Source organism: Scyliorhinus canicula, chromosome 6, assembly GCF_902713615.1.
Source record: "Scyliorhinus canicula chromosome 6, sScyCan1.1, whole genome shotgun sequence".
In the NCBI taxonomy this organism is placed as follows: domain Eukaryota; kingdom Metazoa; phylum Chordata; class Chondrichthyes; order Carcharhiniformes; family Scyliorhinidae; genus Scyliorhinus; species Scyliorhinus canicula.
This window is the reverse complement of record NC_052151.1, coordinates 119,709,546-119,737,422: the sequence shown is the minus strand read 5'-3', so window position 1 is coordinate 119,737,422 and position 27,877 is coordinate 119,709,546. Positions and strand designations below refer to the sequence as shown.

The 27,877-nt window shown below is 48.4% G+C and overlaps 1 protein-coding gene and 1 long non-coding RNA gene across 5 annotated transcripts in view; one reads left to right on the top strand and one right to left on the bottom strand.

Annotated features, from left to right (window-relative positions):
* The window catches only part of LOC119967455, a 39,111-nt gene extending 19,484 nt beyond the window's left edge, over positions 1 to 19,627 (bottom strand). Inside the window, exons 1-2 of the long non-coding RNA XR_005460988.1 lie at positions 19,044 to 19,627; positions 7,532 to 7,603 (exon numbers count right to left, since the gene is read on the bottom strand). This is a non-coding gene — a long non-coding RNA (uncharacterized LOC119967455). The remainder of the gene's footprint in view (positions 1 to 7,531; positions 7,604 to 19,043) is intronic.
* The window catches only part of msra (methionine sulfoxide reductase A), a 492,501-nt gene that overhangs the window by 232,364 nt on the left and 232,260 nt on the right, over positions 1 to 27,877 (top strand). For all 4 annotated transcript variants that reach the window (XM_038800009.1, XM_038800012.1, XM_038800013.1 and 1 more), the window contains one exon: positions 5,169 to 5,288. In XM_038800009.1, coding sequence (XP_038655937.1) covers positions 5,169 to 5,288 — 120 coding nt within the window. The remainder of the gene's footprint in view (positions 1 to 5,168; positions 5,289 to 27,877) is intronic.

The following is a 27,877-nucleotide window of genomic DNA, read 5'->3' as shown; positions in this document are numbered from 1 at the left end:
TGTAAGAGTTAGTCTATGTCCCCCTCAGCACCAGGTTCTCAGGGTATTGTTTTCTTCTTCTGTCATTTTGTTTTGTAGCTTTGAGAGATGTAGGTCTATAATGTTGCCTGTATCCTGTTTGGGTGCAGACAGCTCATTTATCCCTGGAAGGAACATGTTGGGGATTTTGTCCCTAATTAATACGGACTTATTTGCTCCCAATACTGTAATGACTAATGTTTTGTGGTGTCTGCCGTACATCGATACCCATAAGTGTCTTTTTAATTAATTTTGTCTGGTGCAAATTGTTTGTTAAACATTGAAAATCCCAATAATAGACATTTTTTTAAAAATGGGTGATCGATGTGAAGGTTGTCATCTCCCACCGACTTTGAAAATGGTAGCCTACACTCAGCAGAATCTGGTACAAAGGCATAACAACTCCACAAATAGCATTTCAGGGACAATCCAGGATGTTACTGCAGTCACCTGAATCAGACGTTGACCACAATGTGAATGGATGTAACCCCCCCACCACCATCCTCCTGCATATGCATGGGCTCGGTCTCTCTCTCTCTCTCTCCTGACCTCAACCCCACCCCGTATCTACCTTTTTCTGGCTCGGTGTCATATTTTGTTTTATAATGCCTCTGGGAAGTGCCTTTCAAAGGTAAAGGGAAATCTCCGATGGAACCACCACGGTCTCCCGTACCACACATTAACGCTGTATCCAACAGCAAGATTAAGCAAGGACAGAAATGATGCCAACAGTAAAGTTTGAGCATACATACGTCTCGCAGAAGACAGGCTTTAACTGTAGTTCCACCTGCCTGCAACTGCCTAATAACCACCAACGCGACTTTCATATTGGTGCTCATTTTGAGCAGGCCACAGGTGGCCAGGGGGTGGAAATACACCATAGACTTTAAAGGGGTATTTAAAGATAATTTGCATTTGGCAGGCTGCAATTAGCAGGCACAGCTGCCAACCCACATAACCCATAGAGGAAAAATGTTAGCGTGGTTTTTACAAGCTGAGAATTGGCAATATGCCTCTCTGATCTATTTACCTCTTCTGGCTGTCACGAGACTGTCTGAAAATGGGTGGGAAATGAGAGGAAAGTTCAGTCCTGCTACTGTCTGGATTCAGCTGCTACACAACAGAACGAGTGTCCGACTTCATTGAAGCATTCAAAATAAATTGGTCTTGATTTAATAAGCAGGTGAGAGAAATTGGCTCTCAAAGCAGGATTAGAATTAATGCTCACTTTGCAAAAAGCACCAAAACACCTTGAAATTAAAAATAGAGAATTCTGGCAACACTCCGGTCAGACAACATCTTTCGAGAGATCTGCAGCATTAACTCTATTTCTTTGTCCACAGATTCTGCCTGATCTGCAGAGTATTTTCCAGCATTTCCTGTTTTTATTCAGATTCCCAGAATTCACAAAATCTTCTTGTGTATTTGTGGCTGAACAGGTTGAGCTCGATATGGTGACCTTCTCGGTCCAATCTTCTGCTGTTATATTATCATTTCCTATTTGTAAAAAATACCCAATAGAAGTATTTAGTTTTTGAAGGATTTGAAAAATGATCCCATTAGTTTTCTTGCAGCTTTCTAGTTAGTTAGGACCTTAATAAGTTGTAGGTCACTTGTCCCATTTTTGATCAGTTTGGGTATTTAGTTTTCTATTCCAGAAAATACATGTCAGTGGCAGGAAGTGGAATAGGAGTTCTACAACAATATTATCAAGCACTCCCAGATAGGTTATGGTAAAGCATCATATTCTCTTCTGAACCTTAAACGCTCATGTCCCAGTTACAGTGTGACATTTCCTTTCCCCCACACCTGCCACCTTCAATAGCTTCGCTAAATGAGATTAGAATTGAGTAGCAGCTTTCTCCTATGGACCTTTGTTTTCAAGGAACTATAGGATTGAGGCTTCTCAGACAAGATAGAATGGCGTACGTCTCATAACACTTGGGCTGAATTCAAGCTGAGGTCCACTGGATGAAATGATGATGTGCTAGCCCACTGCATCACCCAGTTTCCAACCACGTGTCAGATGTAATAGTGATGCAAGTGAATTCATAATTAATTTTAAAAGGCAAGTGGCTGCATGTTGGAAAAACAAAAACTTAAGGAGAAATACATAAAATTCAGTTAATCCATAAAGATCCTGATAAGCTATTTTAATTTTTAAAAAAATGTATTTTATTTGAAGCATGTGTAAAAACAGCAACATACACACACACACTCCACGCACCACAACCTAACAGTCTATGGTTTGTACAGATTTTCCCTTTTTTTACCCCTTACCCTCCCCCTTCGAATCATGCGCACGTGTTCTGGGGTTGCGAGAAGCTGGAGAATTACTAGTACATTGTTTCGGACATTATCTAAAATTGTGGGGATGAAGGTCAGGCCGGACCCAATGGTGGCGATCTTTGGGAAAGGCCGGAATTGCTGGAGAGGAAGGGGCCGATGTCATGGCCTTCGCCTCTCTAATTGCCCGGCAAAGGATCTTGTTGAATTGGAGGTCGGATATGCCGTTGGGGGTGGTGGTCTGGCTGGAAAATATTGTTTTCAGTTGAGGGGGTCGGCGGAGGGCTTCAGGACAGGGTGGGAGTTGTTCATGACAATGTTTGAGGAACTATTCATCATGGGGTATGGGGAAGGGGAAGGGGGTAATAGCATCACTATTGCATCGGATGAGTGGTTGGGAACTGGCTGATGCAGTAGGTTAGCACATCATCATTTCATCCATTAGACCTCAGGGGGAGGGCCAGACCACCAACCCCAACGGCATATCCGACCTCCAATTCAACAAGATCCTTCTCCGCCCTAACCTTGAGGGGCTAGGCCCGCGCCGGAGTGGTTGGCGCCCCGCCGGCCGGCTAGAAAGGCCTTTGGCGCCACGCCAGCCGGGGCCGAAGGGACATCGCCGGCCGGCGAAAGTCCGCACATGCGCCAGAACGTCAGCGGTTGCTGATGTCATCCCCGCGCGTGCACAGGGGAGGGGGTCACTTCCGCGTCCGTCATCGTGAAGACTATGGCCAATGTGGAAGGAATAGTGTGCCTCCATGGCACAGGCCCGCCCGCTGATCGGTGGGCCCTGATCACGGGCCAGGCCACCATGGGGGCACCTCCCGGGGCCAGATCGCCCCGCGCGCTCCCCCCCAGGACCCCGGAACCCGCTCGCGTCGCCTGGTCCCGCCGGTAAGGTAGGTGGTTTGATTCCCACCGGCGGGACCGGCATGACAGCAGCGGGTCTTCGGCCCATCACGGGCCGGAGAATCGCCGGGGAAGGGCCCGCCGACAGGCGCGGCGCGATTCCCAGGCCCACCGAATCTCTGGTGCCGGAGACTTCGGGAGACGGCGGGAGCGGGATTCACGCCGCCCCCCGGCGATTCTCCGACCTGGCGGGGGGTCGGAGAATCCAGCCCCATGTACGCATGATTCGCTGGTCCTTGCCCACAATTTTCATATTCATCAGCCACCCCTTGAAAGAACCCACTCATCCTCCGACGGGTCACCTGTAACCTATGCACCACCTTGAACTGGATCAAGCTCATCCTCGTGCAGGATGAGATTGAATTCACGCCACGCTTCACTTCACACCACAGATCCCAGCCTATTTCCCCCTCCCCTAACTCCTCCTCCTATTATCTCTTGATCCTCACCATTCGCGCCCTACGCTGCTCCCCAAACCACCTGTATATGTCCCCAACTTAGCCCCCTACTCTACTCCCTATACACACGTGACTGCATGGCAAAACTTGGTCCCAACTCCATCCACAAGTTTGCTGACGATACGACCATAGTCGTATAGGATCATAGGATCTTGAATAACGACGAGTCAGAATACAGGAGGGAGATAGAGAACCTGGTGGAGTGGTGTAACAACAACAATCTCTCCCTCAGTGCCAGCAAAACTAAAGAGCTGGTCATTGACTTCAGGAAGCAAAGTACTGTACACACCCCTGTCAGCATCAACGGGGCTGAGGTGGAGATGGTTAGCAGTTTCAAATTCCTAGGGGTGCACATCACCAAAAATCTGTCCTGGTCCACTCACGTTGATGCTATCACCAAGAAAGCACAACAGCACCTATACTTCCTCAGGAAACTAAGGAAATTTGGCATTTCCACATTAACCCTTACCAACTTTTACAAATGCACCATAGAAAGCATCCTATTGGGCTGCATCACAGCCTGGTATGGCAACTGCTCGGCCCAGGACCGCAAGGAACTTCAGAGAATCGTGAATACCGCCCAATCCATCACACGAACCTGCCTCCCATCCATGGACTCCATCTACACCTCCCGCTGCCTGGGGAAAGCGGGCAGCATAATCAAGGATCCCTCCCACCCGGCTTACTCACTCTTCCAACTTCTTCCATCGGGCAGGAGATACAGAAGTCTGAGAACACGCACTAAGAGACTCAAAAACAGCTTCTTCCCCACTGTCACCAGACTCCTAAATGACCCTCTTATTGACTGACCTCATTAACTCTACACCCTGTATGCTTCATCCGATCCAATGCTTATGTAGTTATATTGTATATCTTGTGTTGCCCTATTATGTATTTTCTTGAATTTTGTTTAATTTCCTTTTCTTCCCATGTACTGAATGATCTGTTGAGCTGCTTGCAGAAAAATACTTTTCACTGTACCTCGGTACACGTGACAATAAACAAATCCAATCCAATCCAATCCAATCCTACCCTTTCCCAACTCATTCGGAGCAGCAAACACTCCAATAGGGCACACTCCAGCAACCTGGGAAACATGCTCCACTCTTTCCTTGCAAACTCCCTTGCCTGCATGTATCTGAATTTACTCCCTTTCAGCAACTTATACCTCCCCCGCAACTCATCGAGACCAGCAAACTGCCCTTCCAGATACAAGTCCCTCACCAGTCCTGCCTCCCTCCACTTCCCGTAGATCCCATTCCTTTTCCCCGGCTTAAACCTGTGGTTTCCACACAGTGACCCTTCCAACTTGAAATGTCTCCTCTGCTAATTCCACACCCTGACTGTCGACTGCACCACCTGGCTCCTCGTATATTTTCCTGGAGCTAACGGAAGCTATTTTTATTTGTCTTTGATCTTGATTAATTTTTTAGATTGTGTGTATTATATCCCCATTCAATTTACTTATGCTGCCACTGTGTTTTTTGTTTTATTTAGGCATGGGCTGCTTCTGGGGTGCTGAGAGAAAATTCTGGGTTCTAAAAGGGATCTATTCCACTCAGGCTGGATATGCTGGTGGATTTACTCCAAACCCAACCTATGAGGAGGTCTGTTCAGGTATGTTTGGATTTTCCTCTGTGCTTGCAGGCTAAGTGGCATTACAAATGCTGGCACAGTTGGGAGTATTGAAATAAAGTTCTAAAGGAAAATTTTACTCTGAAAGCTCATAGCTTGTTACATCTTATATAGATGATTGGATACCTAGCAATCTTTGCAAGTTGGGAAGTTTATCAAGAGTTTCAGATGTTGCCTTGAACCATGAGGGCAAAGCAAAGGATGAGTGTAGACTTTTGAAATTGCTTTCAAATAAATACTTTTGGTGATAGGTCTTTGCAGTTTATGTGCAGTTATTTGTGTGTGTTGTGAGGATCCTCTTGTGGGGCTGGAATTGACTTGGCACTCGCCCAGGATGTCGTAACATTGCCAATAGATGATGCACCTCATGTGGTTTAATGTATGACCGTACTGAAGGACTAATAGTTTCATTGTAATCACTAAAGTATAAAATAATCATTAAAGTATAGATTCATAACTTGCACTGCATTAGTGGGAGATAATGCTACATATGTCAATATGTTAAAAAGGGAATAGAAAAATGTCTTTAAATTCACATTGCGTCTTTCACAACTTCTGGAAGTCTCAAAGTGCTTTTGAAGTGTAGTCACTGTTGCATGGCAAGGTCTGATAAACAGCAGTGTTTTATATCTGGCAGAGAACACAAAGGAGTTCAGTTTAACATCACATCTGAGAGATGGCACCCCCCCCCCCCCCCCCCCAGTGTAGCACTCCCTCAGTACTACACTGGAGAGTCAGCCTGGATACTGTGCTCAAGTGTCTGGAACAGGACTACTTTCTAGCTTAGAGTTGAAAATGCAACTGACCCAAGATGATGCTAGTATTTTGTTTAAAAATATAGATTCATTTCTAATTTAAGTATTTTACTCTTCATTTCTCCCTCGACCACTTGGCAGCTGTGGAGGCGGGTTGGCAACTTGCTCTCCATTCTTCATTTGTGGCCAAGACTGTTTCAACATAACTCCATCTCCCAGTTTTTCTGCCCTCATCATAAAGAAACATTTTCCTGGTACTCCTGCTCCCGTGACTGATTGAGGGTGTGGAATTGTACTGGGACCCTATATCATGCCATTTGTTTACTTAGTGTGTTGGAACACTAGTGCTCTTAAATAACACAGTTGCCTAGGAGCTTGAATTTATTGTAGTATTATTGCATCTCCAGTAGCTTTTCTCCCCCTACAATTGTGATATTTAAGGATTTGCAACAAAATTATAATTTTCGCACGACTAAACAACCTGATGAGAAAAGGTGTGGCCTTATCCCCAATCGTTGATGAGCACTTTGACTTATTTGGAAGCAGATATTAAAATAATATAAGGAATATTTCCTTTGAGAAATAAAACTTTCTAAAACATTCTTCATAAGCTTGTACGATGAACAATATATTATATTTTTCACAGCAATTTCCTTGTGTAAGGGATAACATAATTGTATATAATTTGCTGTATGAGTGTCAAACCTGGCTCATTTGTGGTAGCACTTCCGCCTCCGAGTCGCAAGGTTCCAGGTTCAAGTCCTATTCCTTGAGCAAAAATCAAGGCTGACCCTGGAACACTGAGAGTGCACTGCACTTTTGGAGGTGCCGTCCTGGTTGTGGATGAGATGTTAAACTGAAGCCTCAGTTGACTGCTCGGGTGGATAGAAAAAATCCTGTGATACTGCTTGAAGGAAGAGCAGGTGAGTACCCCTCATGGCAAACAGGAAATGGCGCATCAGCAGAAGATTAGACTGAGAGAGCCACCTCAATGTTTACCCCAAAATCAACAGCACAAAAACCACATTGTCCTTTGTGGGAGCTTATTATGTGAAAACTTACCGCACCACAGATAGTGACTAAGCTTCAAACGTACTTCATTGGCTGCAAAGAGCCAGTTTGAGACATCCCTTGGCGTGGTAAGATCCATGTAGTCTTTTATTATATTAGAAATTTGGCCACCCTGCACAGTGAAGTACATTTATTATGTGCGGCAGTTCATTTTAGATAGATGTTGGTATTCGGTCAGGATTCCCATTTTAGTGAAGAGTTGCCTTAGTTGCTTAACTGGGAAATGCTGGCTTTAGTTTGTGGACCTGTGACTGCATATCTCTAATGAATTGTTCCATTGTGTAACTGGATGTCTCCCACATTGTTTGTGAAGGAGCAGCGTTCGCTCTTTTGTGAGTGTTTACAGAAGAAAATAGACCAGATTTAAAAGCAGCAACATGCAATGCTGAATGTACTAACCTTGAAATTGAAACTGTTCAAATAGCCAGCCTCTAAATGAAGTTGAAAAGCTGCGACAAATTGAGAGGATGTCTGAAATGAGAAATTGAATGTATTTGAACATTAATGACAAACAAAGCAGTATTTCCTGGATTGAACTGCAGAATAAGTTAAATATCTAAAGAATCAAATATTGTGACACAAAATCAAAAATAAAAGTAATTTGCAGTACTGTCTAATAGTTTTTTTTAAACATCTCAGTGGTCAGAGTGTATTTAAGCTGACAAAAACTTTTTCTAATCAAAACGTTTATCTTCTGATAAAAACAGGGAATTTATATTGCAAAGAGAACTGGATGGTGAATGTATAAGAATGCAAATCCTTCACCTTCTTAATTTGAATCCACTCCAGAGATTACTTTTATGAAAATTGAGTTTATACAGCATCAATCCGATGTTTAGTGGGTAGAAATGTAGAACTGTGCAAGTTTATCCAATTCCATTCAGAGACCACATGGAGGACTGGTTTGTTAATGGGAATTGTAGTGTCCTGCTGAGAGTCGAGGTTTATGCCTCAATCGTGCTAAACATGCAGTGGGAGTGCTTGATGCTAACAGTGAGTGAAGTAATGTTCTGTTCTTCAACACGGATATTCTTCACCTTGATGAGCACAGAAGTTATTAAAAAGAGATAGAAAATATTTCACTGCATGATGTTACCAATGGTGAAGATTCATTTTCACAGGTACTTTGCCTGTTCTTCTCCAGTGTGATAGTCCCTCCATGTTAATTTGTTTATTGCTGTTTTCTTTGTCATTACATTTTCCATGATTTAGGTGGTATCAAATAAATTAGCCATTCTCTGTATATTAATGTACCCTGTTTTGCAAATAATGAGCAAGCATTGGTGACCCTGTTTGGATCAGGTGAAGGCTCTGCCCCCACAAGTCAGCTAACCTTCAACTAATATTACTAAAGCAGGTGCTTTGGTCATCGATCTCATTCATTCTTGTGGGAGCTTACCATGCACAAGCTGCTCGATGTGTTTAACTTCACTTTGAACATAGTTTATTGTCTAAAGGCACTTTGGGATGCCCTGAGTTTGTGAAAGGCGCAATAGAAATGCAAGCTCTTTCTTTGGCCATTAAGCCGGTTAAATCGATCAATGACTACAAATCTGGTGAAACAAAGCCATGCTGGCATTTTCCACATTTCAACAGCCACTAAACTGGTGCCATGTCACCTTTCAGGCGGACTTTTAATATCAGCAATTAGACAATAAGACCACAAGACATAGGAGCAGAAGTAGGTCATTTGGCCCATCGAGCCTGCCTCGGTCATTCAATGAAATTGAGACTGGTCTGATATAATTCTCAACTCCCTCCTTTCCCTCCTTATCCCCCCAACCCTTGATTCTTTTACTGGGTAAAAATCTGTCTATCTCAGCCTTGAACATACTTAATGACCCAGCCTCGGTAGCTCTCTGCGGTAAAGAATTCCACAGATTTGCTAACCTCTGAGAGGAAAAATTTCTCCTCATCTCTGTCTTAAATGGGTTAACCTTTGCTCTAAGATTGTTCCCTCTGGTCCTCAACTCTCCCACAAGAGGAAACAACCTCTCAGCATCTACCCTGTCGATCTGCCTGAGAATTGTATATGTCTTAGCAATTCTTCTAAACACCAATAAAGCCCAACCTACATAACCACTCCTCATAAGAACATTCCTCCATATCTGAGATCAACCTTGTCAATCTTCTCTGGTCTGCCTCCAGTACCAGTATACATTTCCTTAGTTAAGGGGACCAAAACTGTTTACAGTATTCCAAGTGTGCCTTGTATCGTTTTATTTTTATACTCTTTTGAAATAAAGGCCAACATTCTATTTTCCTTCCCAATTACCTGCTGAACATGCATGCAAGGCTTTGTGATTTATGCGTGAGCACCCCCAAATCTCTCTGTGCTACAATTTTCTGCAGTCTTTCTTCATTTAAATAATACTCAGCTCCTTTATTTTTCTTATCAAAGTGCAAAACTTCACATTTTTCCTACATTATGGCCGGGATTCTCCAAGCCCGTGCCGGCTCGGAGAATCGGAGTTGACGTCGGGATATTGTTTCAAGAAGCCCTCCTGGATACTCCTTACTAACTCTGCCTCATCCAAGCCCCTAGCAAAAAGGATATCACAGTATTACAAGGCAGCAATTTAGGTAATGAAGATCAGAGTATGATAGGAAGGGACACAGTCCTCATTCAGTACCTTGCCTATTTCCACTGGTTCCACTCATAGATTCCCTCCCTTGACCTTGAATGGCCCAACCCTTTCCATGGCTAACCTCTTGCTCTTTATATATGTGTAAAAAACCTTGGCAAACAAGATTAAGAAAATCCCAAGGTTTTTTTTACACATATATAAAGAGCAAGAGGATCGCCATGGAAAAGGTTGTCCCACTCAAGGACAAAGAAGGGAATCTGTGAGTGGAACCAGAGGAAATGGGCAAGGTACTGACTGAGTACATTGCATCAGCATTCACCAAAGAGAAGAACTTGATGGATGATGAATCTGGGGAAGGATGTGTAGACAGTCTGGGTCACACTGATATCAAAAGGGAGGAGGTGTTGGGCGTTTTGAAAAATGTAAGGTTGATAAGTCCCCAGGGCCTGATGGGATCTATATATGGGTGTCACGGTAGCACAATGGTTAGCACTGTTGCGCCACAGTGCCAGGGACCCGGGTTCGATTCTCTGCTTGGGTCACTGTCTGTGCGGAGTCTGCACGTTCTCCCCGTGTCTGCGAGGGTTTCCTCCGGGTGCTCCGATTTCCTCCCACAAGTCCCTAAAGACGTGCTTGTTAGGTGAATTAGTCACTCTGATTTCTCGGTCTGTGTACCCGAATAGGTGCCGGAGTGTGGCGACTCGGGGATTTTCACACTAACTTCATTGCTAATGTAAGCCTATTTGTGACACTAATAAAGATTATCATTATTATTGCCCCAGAATACTGAGGGAGGCAAGGGAAGAAATTGGTTGGGCCTTGACAGAAATCTTTGTATCCTCACTGGCTGCACATGAGGTCCCAGAAGACTAACTAATGTTGTTCTTTTGTTTAAGAAGGGTAGCAAGGATAATCCAGGTATTTAAAAGCCGGTGAGCCTTACGTCAGTGGTAGGGAAATTATTGGAGCGGATTCTTCGAGGGGAGCAAATGGACGTATTAGTGAGGGGCAGCATGGTTTTGTGAAGGGGAGGTCGTGTCTCACTAGCTCGATCAAGTTTTTTAAGGAAGTGACAAAGATGATTGAGTTCAGTAAGGCCTTTGACAAGGTTCCTCATGGCAGACTGGTACAGAAGGTAACTAAGACGGAATCAGAGATGAATTGGCAAGATGATCGCAGAGCTGGCTCGGTCATAGAAGACAGAAGGTAGTACTGGAAGGGCACTTTTCTGAATGCAGTGCTTTGACTAATGGAGCGGGATGCCGCCGCCCCCCCCCCCCCCCCCCCCCCCCCCGGGTCGGAGAACCGCCGGGCGCCGGTGTGAATCCTGGCCCCGCCGGCTGCCAAATTCTCCGGCGCCGGAGATTTGGGGAGACGGGAATCGAGCTGGTCGGCGATCCTCTGGCCCGTGATGAGGCGAGTGGCCGCCTGTTTTTTTTGCGGGTCTCGCCAGTGTAAATTAGAGTAAGTCCTTACTGGCGGGGCAGGCGGCCTTCGGGGTCCTCGGGGGGGGGGGGATCTGGCCCCGGGAGTTGCCCCACGGTGGCCTGGCCCGTGATCAAGGCTCACCGATCCGCGGGCGGGCCTGTGCCGTAGGGGCACACTATTCCTCCACGTCGGCTGGTGTGGTCCTCCGCCATGGCTGACGCGCTAATGATCCCCCCTGCGCATGTGCTGGGATGACGCCAGCACACGCTGGCACTCCTGCACATGCGCCAACTCGCGCCGGCCTTCAGCGCCGGTTGGCGTGGCGCCAAGCCCCTTCCCCGCCGGCCGGCGTGGCGCAAACAACTCCGGCGCCGGCCTAGCCGCTGAAGGTGCGGAGGATTCCGCTCCTTTGGGGCGGCCCGATGCCGGAGTGGTTCACGCCACTCCTCGGCGCTGGGACCCCCTGCCCCGCCGGGTAGGGGAGAATTCCGCCCCTGGTGTTCCACAGGAATCAGTGCTGGGACTTTGCTATTTGGAGTTTATATGAATGATTTAGAGGAAAATATCTGATTAGTAAGTTTGCGGACGAAACAAAGGTCGGTGGAATAGCGGATAGTGATGAGGACTATCAGAAGATAAATCAGGATATAGATTGGATGGAGACTTGGACGGAGAGATGGCCGATGGAGTTTAATCCGGACAAATGTGAGGTATTGCATTTTGGAAGGTCTAATATACGTGGGAAATATACAGTAAATGTCTGAACCCTTAAGAGTATTGACAGGCCGCGGGATCTGAATGTACTAGTCCACAGGTCACAAAGTGGCAAAGCAGGTGGATTAGGTAGTCAAGAAGACATACGGCATGCTTGCCTTCATCAGCCGGGGCATTGAGTATAAAAATTGGCAAGTCATGTTGCAGCTGTATGGAACCTTAGTTCGGCCACACTTGGAATATAGTGTTCAATTCTGGTTGCCACACTACCAGAAGGATTTGGACGCTTTGGAGAGGGTACGGAAGAGGTTTACCAGGATGTTGCCTGGTATGGAGGGCATTAGCTATGTGGAGAGGTTGGATAAACTCGGTTTGTTCTCACTGGAACGACGGATGTTGAGGGGCGACCTGATAGAAGTCTACAAAATGATGAGGGTCGTGGACAGAGTGAATAGTCAGAAACCTTTTCCCAGGATGGATAAGTCAATTACTAGGGGATATAGGTTTAAGGTGTGAGGGGGAAAGTTTAGAGGAGACGTGTGAGGGAAATATTTTACACACAGGGTAGTGGGTGCCTGGAACTCATTGCTGGAGGAGCTGGTTGAAGCAAGTACAATAGTGATGTTTAAAGGGCGCCTTGACAAAGACATGAGTAAGAATAGGATGGGAATAGAGGGATACAGACCCCGGAAGTGTAGAAAGGTTTAGGTTAGACAGGCACCATGGCCGGCGCAGGCTTGAAGGGCCGAAGGACCTGTTCCTGTGCTGTTCTTTTCTTTATTCTTTGTTCTTTCTACAGAACCAGCCTCCCCTCTATTTATTTTAAAGCCCTCTTTACTACCCTAGTTATTTGGTTTGAAAGAACACTAGTCCCAGCACATTTCAGATATAGGCCGTTCCAACAGTACAACCCCCACTTTCCTGGTATTGGTGCTAGTGCCGCATGAACCGAAACCTACTTCTCCCACACCAGTCTTTGAGCCATGTATATTCATCTCTCTACTTCTATGGACCTATGTCAATTTTCACACAGCTCGGGAAATAATCCAGAGATTATAACCTTGGAGGTTCTGTTGTTTAATTTTGTGCCCAGTTCCTCAAACTCTCTATGTAGCACCCCTTTCTTCATTCTACCTATGTCATTGGTACCTCCATGGACTATGACAATGGGATCCGCCCCCTCTCCAAGTTCCTCTCCAGCCCGCAGCAGATTTTCTGATCCCTGGCACCAGACAAGCAACACAGCCATGTGGACTCTCGCTCATTGTTACAGCGAGCAGTGTCAATCCTCCTCATTATACTGTCCCTTACTCTCCCTACATTCTTATGTGCTCCTCCCACTTGAATGGCTTCCTGTACCACAGTGTCATGGTCAGTCAGCTCATTCACGTTGCAGCCCCCAGTCTCATCCAAAAAAGCTGAAAGAACTTCAAACCTGTTGGACAATTGCAGCGTCTGGCACTCCTGTACTCCTACCCTCTGGGTCCCCTTACCTGCCTGAGCTGCAGTCACACCCTCCTGCTCCTGACCTTTTCAAACCGGAACATTCTACATTAAAGGGTGTGACCGACTCCTGCAGCAAACTGTCCAGGTAATTCCCTCCCTCCCTGAAGTATCTCAGTGTCCTCAACTCAAACTCCAGCCTAATAACTCTGAGCTGAAGCTCCACAAGCTGCAAACACTGGATAACACCAGTATCTGTTGCAGCCTTGACACATTACCTGTCCTGCCATTCTTATGATCTTTAACTAATTGCTTAATTATTTTATTCAATTATTTGTTTCCTTTTAGATATTGGTTAATCTTATCTCAAACTGCAGGACAAATTAAAACCTTTGTGTGATGAATGGTTACTTTGTTACTGTACCCTTATTATCATGTAAGGTGATGTCCCCTTTAAGACTGGGCTTGCAACCCTGGGGGACTCCGCCTCCAGCTCCGCCCACCAGGGAGTCGTATATAAGGGGCCGCTCTATAGGCAGCATCCAGTAAACACCCGTCTTGGCATCAGGCTAGTTCTTAGCTTATTAAATGGCAGTACCCTCAATAACGACGCAATGGTAAAGAAGGCTTTAATAAGCTAAGAACTAGCCTGATGCCGAGTAGGGTGCTTACTGGGTGCCGCCTACAGAGCGGCCCCTTATATACAACTCCCTGGTTGATTATCAAGTCAGAGGTCCAGCATTTACTGGGAGATGGGGTCATCGAGGCTAGCAGCAGCCCCTGGAAAGCACAAGTGATTTTGTGAATCCGACTAGGCTGAGGACTCGGATTACCCGCAACTGGGAGCGATCGCCCTCGAACAAACGAGGTCAAAGCACCCGCAGAATTCCATGATGCAGGTCCAGTGGTGGTAGTACGGTCCGGGGAAAAGAAACGGATGGTCGTGGTCTATAGGCAGACCATAAACCGTTTCACGCAGCTCGATGCGTACCCACTTCCTCGCATAGCAGAAATGGTCAATCAGATCGCTCAATACCGGGTATTTTCCACTGTCGACCTCAAATCCGCCTACCACCAGCTCCCCATCCGACCGAAAGACTGCCCCTATACTGCCTTTGAAGCAGCCGGCCAGCTCTTCCACTTCCTCAGGGTCCCCTTCGGCGTCATAAATGGGGTCTCCGTCTTCCAGAGGGCGATGGACCAAATGGTGGGCCAGTACGGTTTGCGGGCTACATACCCTTGGACAATGTCACCATCTGCGGCCATGATCAGCAGGACTATAACGCAAACCTTGAAAAGTTCCTCCTGACCGCCCGAGTCCTCAACCTGACTTATAACAAGGAAAAATGCATTTTCCACACAACCCGGCTCGCCATCCTCGGCTATGTTGTGGAAAATGGGGTCCTAGGTCTCGACCCCGACCGCATGCGTCCCCTTATGGAACCTCCCCTCCCCTGTAGCCTCAAGGCCCTCAAACGGTGCTTGGGGCTTTTATCCTATTACGCCCAGTGGGTCCCCAAATATGCGGACAAAGCCCGTCCACTTATAAAGACCACGACATTTCCCCTGATGGCTGAGGCCCGGTCGGCCTTCAGCCGTATCAAGGCCGACATCATCAAGGCTGCTATGCACGCGGTGGATGAAACCATAATTTTCCAGGTAGAGAGCGATGCGTCAGACATCGCCCTGGCTGCTACCCTCAACCAGGCAGGCAGGCCAGAAGCTTTCTTCTCCCGGACCCCCACCGCCTCCGAGATTTGGCACTCTGCAGTCAAAAAGGAGGCACAAGCCATTGTAGAGGTTGTGCGGCACTGGAGGCACTACCTAGCCAGTAGGAGGTTCACCCTCGTTACCGACAAACGGTCAGTAGCCTTCATGTTTGATAACGCACAACGGGGCAAAATTAAGAATGATAAAATATAGAGGTGGAGGATCGAACTCTCCACCTACACGTACAATATCAAGTATCGTCCAGGGGAGCTCAACGAGCCCCCAGATGCCCTGTCCCGCAGCACATGCGCCACTGCGCAGGAGGATCGTCTGCGGGCCATCCACAATGACCTCTGTCACCTGGGAGTTACCCGGCTCGCCCACTTTATCGAGTCCCACAACCTACCTTACTCCACCAAGGAGGTCAAGGCCATGACCAGTGCTTGCCAGATCTGCGCGGAGTGCAAACCGCACTTCTACTGGCCAGACAAGGCTCGCCTTGTAAAGGCCTCGGGGCCCTTTGAGCGACTAAGCGTGGACTTCAAAGGTCCCCTCCCGTCCACCAACCACAATACCTACTTCCTTACCGTCATCGATGAGTTCTCCCACTTCCCATTCGCCGTCCCCTGTCCCGACATGACCTCGGCCACCGGGATAAAGGCACTGCACAGCATCTTCACCCTGTTCGGTTTCCCGCTTATATCCAGAGCGACCGGGGTACATCGTTCATGAGCGATGAGCTGCGTGAGTATCTGCTCAGCAAAGGCATTGCCTCGAGCAGAACGACTAGTTATAACCCGCGGGGAAACGGGCAGGTGGAGAGGGAGAACGCAACAGTTTGGAAGGCTGTCCTTCTGGCCCTACGGTCGAGAGGTCTCCCAACTACCCGCTGGCAGGAGGTCCTACCTGATGCCCTACATTCCATTAGGTCGCTCCTTGCATGGCCACGAACGAGACCCCTCACAATCGCTTGTTTGTCTTCCCCAGGAAGTCCATTTCCGGGGTCTCGCTTCCACCTTGGCTAACGACTCTGGGACCTGTTCTTCTCCGGAGGCATGCGAAGAGCCATAAAACGGACCCCCTGGTCGAGAGGGTCCGACTACTACATGCGAACCCCCGATACGCCTATGTCGAGCACCCCGACGGCAGGCAAGATACGGTTTCCCTCCGGGATCTGGCACCCGCTGGTTCCCCCACTACAGACGCCCCCCCTCTCATTGTTACCCTGCGGGACTTGGCACCCACTGATGCCCCCCCCCCCCCCCCCCCCCCCCCTCCGGTCCCCCTCTCTTTCGGTGGACACCGACTGCCGTCCCCCAGTGCCCCCTCCACACTCCCCGCCGGCACCGCTATCCCCAGCCTCAGCTATCCCCCTATGCCCTGACCCCCTACACCGACCTGGACCAAAGCTGCGACCACCGTGCTCCCGGATGTACCCTCAACTAAGACGTCCATGTCCGCCGCACCACTGCCCGAGCTGAGAAGGTCAACAAGGACGATCAGGCCGCCAAAACGAATAGGACTTGTGATTCCACTTCATCCCGCCGGACTTTGCGTTTTTTTTTAAACAGGAGGTGAATGTGATGAATGGTTACTGTGTTACTGTACCCTTTTCATCATGTAAGGTGATGCCCCCTTTAAGACCGGGCTTGGAACCCTGGGGGACTCCGCTTCTGGCTCCGCCCACCAGGGAGTCGTATATAAGGGGCTGCTCTGTAGGCGGCACCCAGTAAGCACCCATCTCGGCATCAGGCTAGTTCTTAGCCTATTAAAGCCTTCTTTACCGTTCTACTCTCTCGCGTCGTTATTGAGGGTACTGCACTTTGGAAACTAGACCTTGACCACTTAATGTATATTCATCAGTTACTCACCAACAGTTCACCTCACTCCCTGTAGAACAGCAGAAATCAGTTAGAAAAGCAAAGGGGTACCACCCTCCCCTCCCCATGCAACTCCCGTCCTCACCGAACCTCCTCCCCACCAAACCAACATCCCCTCCCCACCCAACTCCCCTCCCCACCCCACCACCCTCCCTTCCCACCCCACTGAACTCCCCCCCCCAACCGCCCACCACTGAACCGCCATCCCCTCTCCACCACCCTCCCCACCGAACCCCCTACCCACTGAACCCCCCCTCCCCACCAAAACCCCTCCCCACTGAACCCCCCTCCCCACCGAACCCCCCTTCCCACTGAACCCCCCTCCCCACCAAAACCCCTCCCCACTGAACCCCCCTCCCCACCAAAACCCCTCCCCACTGAACCCCCCTCCCCACCGAACCCCCCTTCCCACTGAACCCCCCTCCCCACCAAAACCCCTCCCCACCGAACCCCCCTTCCCACTGAACCCCCCTCCCCACTGAATGCCCCTGCCCGCCGAACCCCTCTCCCCACTGAATCCCCTCCCCATCGAACCCCCCTCCCCACCGAACCCCCCTTCCCACTGAACCCCCCTCCCCACCGAACCCCCTTCCCACTGAACCCCCCTCCCCACTGAACCCCCCTCCCCACCAAAACCCCTCCCCATTGAACCCCCCTCCCCACCGAACCCCCTTCCCACTGAACCCCCCTCCACACCAAAACCCCTCCCCATTGAACCCCTCTCCCCACCGAACCCCCTTCCCACTGAACCCCCCTCCCCACTGAACCCCCCTTCCCACTGAACCCCCCTCCCCACCGTACCCCCCTCCCCACTGAATGCCCCTGCTTGCCGAACCCCTCTCCCCACTGAACCCCCCTCCACACCGAACCCCCTTCCCACTGAACCCCCCTCCCCACCGAACCCCCCTCCCCACTGAATGCCCCTGCCCGCCGAACCCCCTCACCACTGAACCCCCCTCCCCACCGAACCCCCTTCCCACTGAACCCCCCTCCCCACCGAACCCCCCTCCCCACTGAATGCCCCTGCCCGCCGAACCCCTCTTCCCACTGAACCCCCCTCCCCACCGAACCCCCCTCACCACTGAATGCCCCTGCTCGCCGAACCCCTCTCCCCACTGAACCCCCTCCCCATCGAACCCCCCTCCCCACCGAACCCCCCTTCCCACTGAACCCCCCTCCCCACCGAACCCCCCTTCCCACTGAAGCCCCCTCCCCACCAAAACCCCTCCCCATTGAACCCCCCTCCCCACCGAACCCCCTTCCCACTGAACCCCCCTCCCCACCAAAACCCCTCCCCATTGAACCCCTCTCCCCACCGAACCCCCTTCCCACTGAACCCCCCTCCACACCGAACCCCCTTCCCACTGAACCCCCCTCCCCACCGAACCCCCCTCCCCACTGAATGCCCCTGCCCGCCGAACCCCCTCACCACTGAACCCCCCTCCCCACCGAACCCCCTTCCCACTGAACCCCCCTCCCCACCGAACCCCCCTCCCCACTGAATGCCCCTGCCCGCCGAACCCCCCTCCCCGCCGAACCCCCCTCCCCACTGAACCCCCCTCCACACCGAACCCCCTTCCCACTGAACCCCCCTCCCCACCGAACCCCCCTCACCACTGAATGCCCCTGCTCGCCGAACCCTCCTCCCCACTGAAACCCCCTCCCCACCGAAACCCCCTCCCCACCGAACCCCCTTCCCACTGAACCCCCCTCCCCACCGAACCCCCCTCCCCACTGAATGCCCCTGCCCGCCGAACCCCTCTCCCCACTGAACCCCCCTCCCCACCGAACCCCCCTTCCCACTGAACCCCCCTCCCCACCGAACCCCCCTCCCCACTGAATGCCCCTGCCCGACGAACCCCTCTCCCCACTGAACTCTCTCTTTTCACAAACTTCCACCTGCTGTCCAACGCCGCAATTCTTGTTGTAATATTAATCGCACATCCTATTCGCACAGCCTGCTAATTAGAAATCTTGAATGAGGCAAATAAAAGGATTAATTATTATCTAATGTAATGTAATTTATTCTTAAGCTGTATATAATATTTTGAATCCATGATTGCGCCATATTATCACATTGGGTGAAAGTTATAGTAACAAATACGATAAATGAAAATCAAACTTTATTGAATTGTTTCTGTAACTGACCTGGCACAAAACATGCATTCCAAATTTATACGCTGGTCAATAGCCCTTCAACAATAAAGTTGACTGGATGAGTATTGTTCATTTTCTGTGACCTCTTTGTTGCTGTATAATTCAATTCATGAAGCTCAAGGTTTTCTGCAGGACTATTTAGTTATTTTTCATTGTGCTGATGCTGTTTCTACAGCAACCATTTTTTTTCCTGCTGCTGTCGACTATGCTGTATTTCAAAGCTGTTTGCTCCTTGTCATGTTGAACATCTTTGTCAGTCTCCTGCACACATCTCTCAATTGTTTGCATCAATGCCACACGACTGCAGCCTGCACTTCAGGATGCGACTGAAGTACTTTCCCGGCTGCTTTGTGACCGTTTCAGCTCACTGTGCAGGCGAAAAATGCTTTTATTCTTCACGTGATGTCCTGGCTGCACTGTGGCAGCATCAAGACAATTTCCCTCCTCTTCCACACACCTTGGGAAGTCTGTCATTTGATCTGCATGGTGGCTGTAAAAATGGCATCAATGGTACTTGTATAGTTCTTCGGTGTGTGATGATCTAAATTAAGGACTGATTGATTGATTGATATTTATTGTCACATGTACCGAAGTACAGTGAAAAGTATTTTTCTGCGGCCAAGGGAACGTGCACAGTACGTACAAAGTAGATAAAAGAATAATTGACAGAGTACATTGACAAATGGTACTTCAACAAATAGTGATTGGTTACATTGCGGATCAAGGGCCAAACAAGAGCAGCATAGGGCATCGTGAATAGTGTTCTTACAGGGAACAGATCAATCCAAGGGAGAGTCGTTGAGGAGTCTAGTAGCTGTGGGGAAGAAACTGTTCCTATGTCTGGATTTGCAGGCTTTCAGACTTCTGTATCTTCGGCCTAATAGAATGGTCTGGAAGAAGGCAAAACCTGGGTTTGAGGGGTCTTTGACGATGCTGTCTGCCTTCCTGAGGCAGTGGGAGGTGTCGACAGAATCAATGGAAGGATGGCAAGCTTGTGTGATGCGTTGGATATTGGGATCAAGAGGATAAAGATGCTGTACATGAGCCAAACATTCCAGAATCTGAAAACATAATGTACAGGAGTGTCTCACAGCATATTATTTATTTTGTTTGGCTTAAAAGTGCTTTTAGATTTCCCAGAAGTGTTTGGGTGCTGAAGTGATCAAAATGAATAGTTTGTGAACATAGGAAGAGATAATAAATTAAGCCGCACTTATTTACATTCAACAGTTTTATCAGGATATCTTTGCTCAAGATTTAATGGAGCTCTGACTGGTCAGATGCCTGAGCTGATGAAGGGATGTGGCATCTTATGTTCCATTGCATGCAGCAAAAAAACTAATTTGCTTGGTAAACTATGTTGACATTTCTGTATTCTTTTGTTTCAATAAATTTAGAGTACCCAATTCATATGTTCTAATTAAGGGGCAATTTAGCATGGCCAATCCATCTACTCTGCACATCTTAGGTAGTGGGGGCGAAACCCACGCAAACACGGGGAGAATGTGCAAACTCCACACGGACAGTGGCCCAGATCCGGGATTGAACCTGGGACTTTGGCACCATGAGGCAGCTGTGCTAACCACTGCGCCACCATGCTGTCCATTTCTTGTATTCTTGACTTTGCTGTTTAACTGTTGTCATGCAGGCTTCACTGGTGCGTTCCTGCATTTCAGGCGTTTCCAGCATTCACTGTGGTTATGCTGATGTAACATTGGTGAGCAGGGAAGGAAATTCAGATGGTTAACTGGGCCCCTCCAGGACACCCCCACTTAATATAACTTCTACAATTAATTTTCAGAGGTGATGCAAGGAGGATAATATCTGAGTGGCTGTCGTGTAGTGAGATGCAAATAATGGAAATACACCAGAGGAGAGAATCTCCAACCCCCCGCCGGGTCGGAGAATCGCTGGGGGTCGGCATGAATCCCGCCCCCGCCGTCCTCCAAATTCTCTTCCCCCCCCCCCCCCCCCCCAAACATCAGCCCGGCATGAGTCACGCCGCCCGCCTCGGAGAATGGCGGCTCCGGCGCGACTCAATGCCCAAATTCTCCGGCCCGCAATCGGCCGAAGTCCCGCCCGTCTTTTGCCAGTCCCACCGGTGTAAATTGGAGTAGGTCCCTTACCGGCGAGACCTGGCGCGCGGGCGGCTCCGGGGTTCTTGGGGGGAGGTCTGGCCCCGGGAGGTGCCCCCATGGTGGCCTGGCCTGCGATAGGGGCCCACCGATCCGTGGGCGGGCCTGTGCCGTGGGGGCACTCTATCCTTCCGTACCGGAGGCTGCACCGGTCCGCCAGTCCGGGTGCGGAAACGAAGCCCTCTGCACATGAGCGGGGATGGTGCCAGCAGGCGCTGGTGCTCCCGTGTATGCGCCAACCCGCGCCGACCCTTGGGCGCCAGTTAGCGTGGCGCCAAGCCCCTTTCCCGCCAGCCGGTGGGCCGCAAACCACTCCGGGGCGGGCCTAGCCCCTGAAGGTGCGGAGGATTCGCACCTTTGGGGCGGTCCAGCGCTGGAGTAGTTCACACCACTGCATCCCACCACGACCCCCCACCCCGCCTGGTAGAGGAGAATCCCGCACCATATATGAGCAGTTTAAGTTCTGCTCTCCCTTGTAAGCGTGGAATCGGCTGGTGGGATAGTCATTTGCGGTGTGAGGTCCTTAGGGCCTCATTAAGTGGACCAATTAACATTTTATAGGGGTGACGGCCCCACCGGGCCGAGCGTCGGGAAGTTCGCGGCAGTTCCCGCTCGGTACCACACTTCATAGAATCATAGAATTCCTACAATGCGGTGCTGTTAGAGTTAGTTTTATGATTTGGATCCAGCGACAGTAATGGAATGGCGATGTATTTCCAAGTCAGGATGGTGAACTTGCAGGTGGTGATGCTCCCAGGTATCTGCTCCCCTTCCCTGTCTTGGTGAGTTGCTGCACTGCATTCTATAGATGGTACACTCTGTTGCCACTGTGCATCGCTGATGGAGGGAGTGAACTTTCAAGGTGGTGGATGGAGCGCCAATCAAGCGGGCTGCTTTGTCTTGGATGGTGTTGAGCTTCTCGAGTGTTGTTGGAGCTGCACTCATTCAGGCAATGGGAACCTGTTCTATCACACTCCTGATTTGTACCATGTAGATGGTGGACAGGCTTTGGGGAGGTGAGTCACTTGCTACAAGATGGCCAGCCTGTGGCCTCCTCTTGTAGTCACCGTATTGATATGGCTGGTCTAGTGAAACTGCTTGACAATGGTAACCCCAGAATAATGATAGAGGGGGAGTTATCGATGGTAATGCTGTATAATGTCATGGGACAACGATTAGACTCGCTCTTGGTTGCAAGTGCAGAATTCCCAGCCAGTATGATAGGAAGGGTTGAGGGGAGAAATCCCTGTGCTGTTGTTATGCCGTTAGCCGTCTTCAAAGTCTTCAGGGTGGTGGTCCTGTGCAACATTCTCAAATTTAGGTCGATAATTCCCCCATTTTCTCTCCAGATGTTTGGTTGCCTGAATGTTGGGTTCCTGTTGATGGAATATTCCATCCTTTAAAATCAATATTTTTCTGCATTAAAAGTGCTTAATAAATGCACTGATTATGTGATTTTATTTTTAAAACTAAAAATTGTTCAATGTGATTTTTTTGCATGTTTATGCCAAAATGTGATGCTGGCAGGTAACTTATCTAACTTATCTAATTACTGGTCTGTAAGGGGGAAAACATTGCAAAAGGCTGTGAAGAACTGAACTAATAATAAACTATGGTGAAATATAAAATCCTGTCTATCCAACTGTATAATTAAAAGATTTGCGTCAAATATATCTGCAGGCTGCTGAAACAAACTGGTACACTCACCGTTTCAATTTGCTACAAGTCAACCAATAAAAAAACCACAAAACTTTCTCAAAAAAATCTGCTTCACGACAAACAAAACTACTATTAGACCCGGAAATGTTTTTCAAAATCTTTTCAGCAGCGATTTCACATTTATTACAAAATGAACACATTAAAAATCCAGCAGTTCTATATGAAAAATCACTGAGCATGCCCGATCCATCTTCGAAAACCATCAACAACTTTCCCAGCACGGTGGTTGATTTTCCCTTCCTGAGACCGTGAACTTGCCTTTTGCAAGTTGGGGCCTTGGGTTACAATGCTTCCCACATTTCTGTACATGTGCACTTTGAATACCATTCCTTTCATTGCTGCTCAGTAGCACCGTATGCTCAATCTCCAGTATCTATCGTGTTTATATACAATATCATACACAAGTTTATTCCCTATTCACACCCAGTCAATTTCCAAATATGTAAGTCATTGGGGATGGTTTAGCACAGGGCTAAATCGCTAGCTTTGAAAGCAGACCAAGGCAGACCAGCAGCACGGTTCAATTCCCGTACCAGCCTCCCCGAACAGGCGCCGGAATGTGGCGACTAGGGGCTTTTCACAGTGACTTCATTGGAAGCCTACTTGTGACAATAAGCGATTTTCTTTTCATTTCATTTCATTTCATTGTGTTGGTCTTCACAATCATTGTCAATGTACTTTCATTTATTGCCTGGAGTGTTTTGGGATTTCTCTTCGAGATGTAATCATATGCTATATAAATGCATACCTTTTTTTATATGTTGAGCACCGCAAGCAGATTAGATGCACAGATTTATTTGTACAGCTGTGTTGTGTTCACAAAACATTATTGATTTGTGCCACTTTAGTGTGTTTGGGGCACAGTTTTATGTCTACTCCAGTAGGTGAGCAGACTGTTATTTATTAATGTGCTAGCATGCTTAAGAGGAGCGATGCCCTGGGACATCCACTGATTTTGTTCCATTTAAAATGCTTTTGTTTGGTACTGAGCAGGATGAATCCCCGGGCATAGTGACTCTGGTCCCATAATCAATAAGAGGCCAGAATGTTGCGGGTCAGGATCAAATAGTTAAAATTAAATTTTAAATGGTCTTGCGTACAAAGACAGGGCAATTAGGTGAGGTTTTCTGCAAATTCTGTGCAAGTAATTTGTTTTCCTTTAAACAGTTATCTGATAACAAAATTAATATATTTTTACATTGCTAGAAAGTTGGGAGAATACAGTCCTAACCAGTTTGACCTTTTTAATGATTTGACACCAAGTGAAGTTGTTTCCTGTGTTTTAACACTGATATTTTCGGGCACTGGATCATTATATCGAATTTTGTTTTAACCATTTTTGATTATTAATGTGCACGGCTCATACTCCTGCATTGTCCCACATTTTGCAGTTTGTCACACATCATTGCCTTTTCCAGAACTGACTGATTCAGGTCAGATTAACAGACATTTCATTTTATTGGAACACAGGCGATAAACAAATCTGATTAGAAGAGGGAGGGGGATGCGGGGTGGGGGAGGGGGGGGGGGGGTGGAGGGAGGAGGAAAGGGTTCTCACTGTAATTGTTTTTTTAAAAGAAGCTCCTTGCTTTGAGTGCTAGTCCTTAGCTTAGTGTATCAGTATAGTGGGACGGATATTGATTTCATACAATCATCAATTAAATTCCATTGATTACTGGCACTTGCTGACTGGCCTTTGTGATGATATTGATTTGTAGCAGCTAACCCTGGGTGAAAATATTGACAACAGGAGCTAAGGTCTCCCCTGTTGGTGCATTCACAGTGGAGCATTCATGGGCCCACCTTGTGAATCTGCTCCAGCCTCCTGTCACTTCTTCACAGGGCTCAAGATAAATAAGTGGGATGGAGAGGGCATGCACTTATCTGCAGGTTTACCAATACTGGGATGAAGGGAAATTTAGCTCTTCAAATGCCTACGGGGCTCCTTCATTTTTTGGCAACTGGGGGGGTGGGGGGGTTGTACAGCACTCTTGAGTGGGTGGGGTCAGCAGGAACATGGGAGCACAGGTTTTCTGTTGCCTCTGTGGAGGTATAGCAGGCTGAAGTCACAGACAATGCAGACCCTTGGGAATAGATGACAGGATACCCCATAAGAAGGACTTCCAGGCTGTCAGGAGCTAGGGGCGCAAGGGGCGGAACTGTGCTTCAGTGGTTAGCATTGTTGCTTCACAGTACCATGGACCTGGGTTCAATTCTGACCTTGGGTGACTGTGGAGTTTGCACGTTCCCCCCGTGTCTGTGTGGGTTTATTCTGGGTGCTCTGGTTTCCTCCCAGAGTCTAAAAAAGTGCAGGTTAGGTGGTTTGGCCATGATAAATTGCCCCTCAGTGTCCAAAGGTTATTTGGGGTTGCAGGGTTTTGGGAATGTGGGGGGTGGGGAGTGGGCCTAGGTAGGGTGCGCTTTCAGAGGGTCGGTGCAGACTCGATGGCTCAAATGGTGTTCTTCTTTACTGTTAATATTCTGTGATCAGGAGACAGGCGGGCTCTGTATCCTTTTTTTTGACTGCTGGATTTCCCCCATGACTCATTTCTCGGCTTCCTCTGCAGTTTCCTCAAGATGTGGGAAATAGAAGCACTTTTCTATTGCTTCACCATCAGCTCCTTTCACTTTCAGAGGCACCAAGTTGTCCTCTTACGTTCTCTGCCCGAAAGCAGGTCCAACACAGAGCATTGCAACCTTCATCATGGATAGAGCCAAGAGGCAGGTCCAGAATCCACCCCAGCTGGCACGGGGATCAAACCCTGTGCTCTTGGCACCAACCTTGTCCACACCAGTCATCTAACCAACTAAGACAAATGGTCCACCAAGGAGTCCAAGTCAGGAGCCATGGATAGTGATGGTCGTGGCTCCAATTTCTTGGCATCAAATAAATGGTCGATGGAGAAGTCTCTCCCACTCCTACTGCCTGTGATTAGTGTATCTTTAAAGGGTGTACATGTTGATACCTATTGGACCACATTGTGAATGCACCTTCCTAGGCCATCAAGGCCTGGGTGGGACTTGAATCCAGAACTTCTGACTCAGAGGCGGGGATACGACCCATTGAGCCACAGGATCTTCTTCATCAAGTCTTACTTCATTACAATATAGTGTAACATATAGCACAGTGAATTTTGGAGACTCTGTGCTGTGTTACAGGGTTGGACACGATTTATTAAGGCACAAAGTGGAACTTGAGTGTCTATAGTCTGCTCAGTGACACTTCTGGTACTAGAGTTGTTCAGACCTCATTATATCTGTTCTCTTTCTCTGTCTATGGAAGCCTTATTGACACCATTAGCCATTTGTGCAGAGAATAGTCCTAATCACTTAGCAACCATCCTGATATATTGCTTGGAGTTATGAAGACTGTACGGCAGGTTATCACAGAATTTATTTATTTTATTGATGGGATCTGGGAATTTCTAACAAGACCAGCATTTATTGCCGATCCTAAAGTGCCCTTGAGAAGGTGGTGATGAGTTCCTTCATGAATCACTGCAGTCCATGTGGTGTAGGCACCTCCAAGGTGCTATTAGGAAGGGTTTGAGGATTTTGACCTCGTGACAATGAAGGAACGACGATACAGGTCAGAATTCTCCGGTTGCTGCGATTCCTGCCGGCGGTGGCATGGGATGATTTCAGTAGGAAATCCCACTGACAAGTGAATAGTGAATCACGCCGCCAGGGAACAGCGCGCCACCATAAAATGTGGCTGGAGAACCAGAGAATCCAGCCCATAATTTCAAATCAGGATGGTGTGTTTGTTGGAGAGAAACATGCAGGTTGTGATGTTGCCCTGCTTCTGCTGCCCTTTGTCTGTCTAGGTCATGGAGGTCGTGTTTTTGGGAGGAGCTGTTGAAGGAGTTTGGACGAGAAGCTGCAGTGCATCTGGTAAACCTGGCTGTCACTATACGCCAATGATGGAGGGAGTGAATATTTAAGGTGGTGGATGGGGTGCCAATCAAGAGGGCTGTTTTGCCCTGGATGGTGCCAAGCTTCTTTAGAGATGTTGGATTCCCAATTATCCAGGCAAGTGAGAGTATTCCATCACACTCCTGGCTTGTGTCACAGACAGGCTTTGGAGAGTCAGGAGTTGAGTTACTTGCTACAAAATTCCCAGCCTCTTGCAGCCAGTATATATATATGCTTGGCCCAGTTCATTTCTGGTCAATGTTTACCCTCCAAAATATTGATGGCAGAGGATTCAGTGATGGTAATGCATTGAATGTTCAGTGGGGACAGCGATGGTAATGCCATTGAATGTCAAAGGGGAGATATTTAGATTCTCTCTTGTTGGTGATAGTCATTTGCTGGCATTTGGATGATATGGACTAGTTGCCATTATGAATGCTGTTCAGAGCTTGCTGCATCCTGGCACAGACTGCTTCGCTTTCTAAGGAGTGATGAATGGAACCGAACATTGTGCAATCATCAGTAAACATCCCTATTTTTGATGTGAGGAAGATTGGAGGTTATTGATGAAGCAGCTAAAGATGGTTGAGCTTAGGGTACTACACTCAGGAACGCCTACAGTGATGTACTGGAGCTGAGATGATTGGTCTCCAACAACAACAACCATCTTCCTTTAAAACAATAGAACCATAGAATTCCTACAGTGCAGGAAGAGACCATTCACCCCATCATGTCTGCACCGTGCCTCTGAAAGAGCACCCTAAACTTGTCCCACTCCCCCGACCCATCCATTTAAACCCATAACCAGCTTTGGACTGTGAGAGGAAACCGGAGCACCCGCAGGAAACCCACGCAGACATGGGGAGGAAGTGCAAACTCCACACAATCATCCAAGGCCGGAATTGAACCCGGGTCCCTGTGAGGCAACAGTAGTAACCACCAAGCTACCCTTCTAGGCTCCATGCCGACTATGCTTCCAGAGTAGGGTAAATTGTCGTCGTCCCCCCCACACCTAAAACCTCATCTCCAGATAAGAATTACCAAGCACCACTGGAG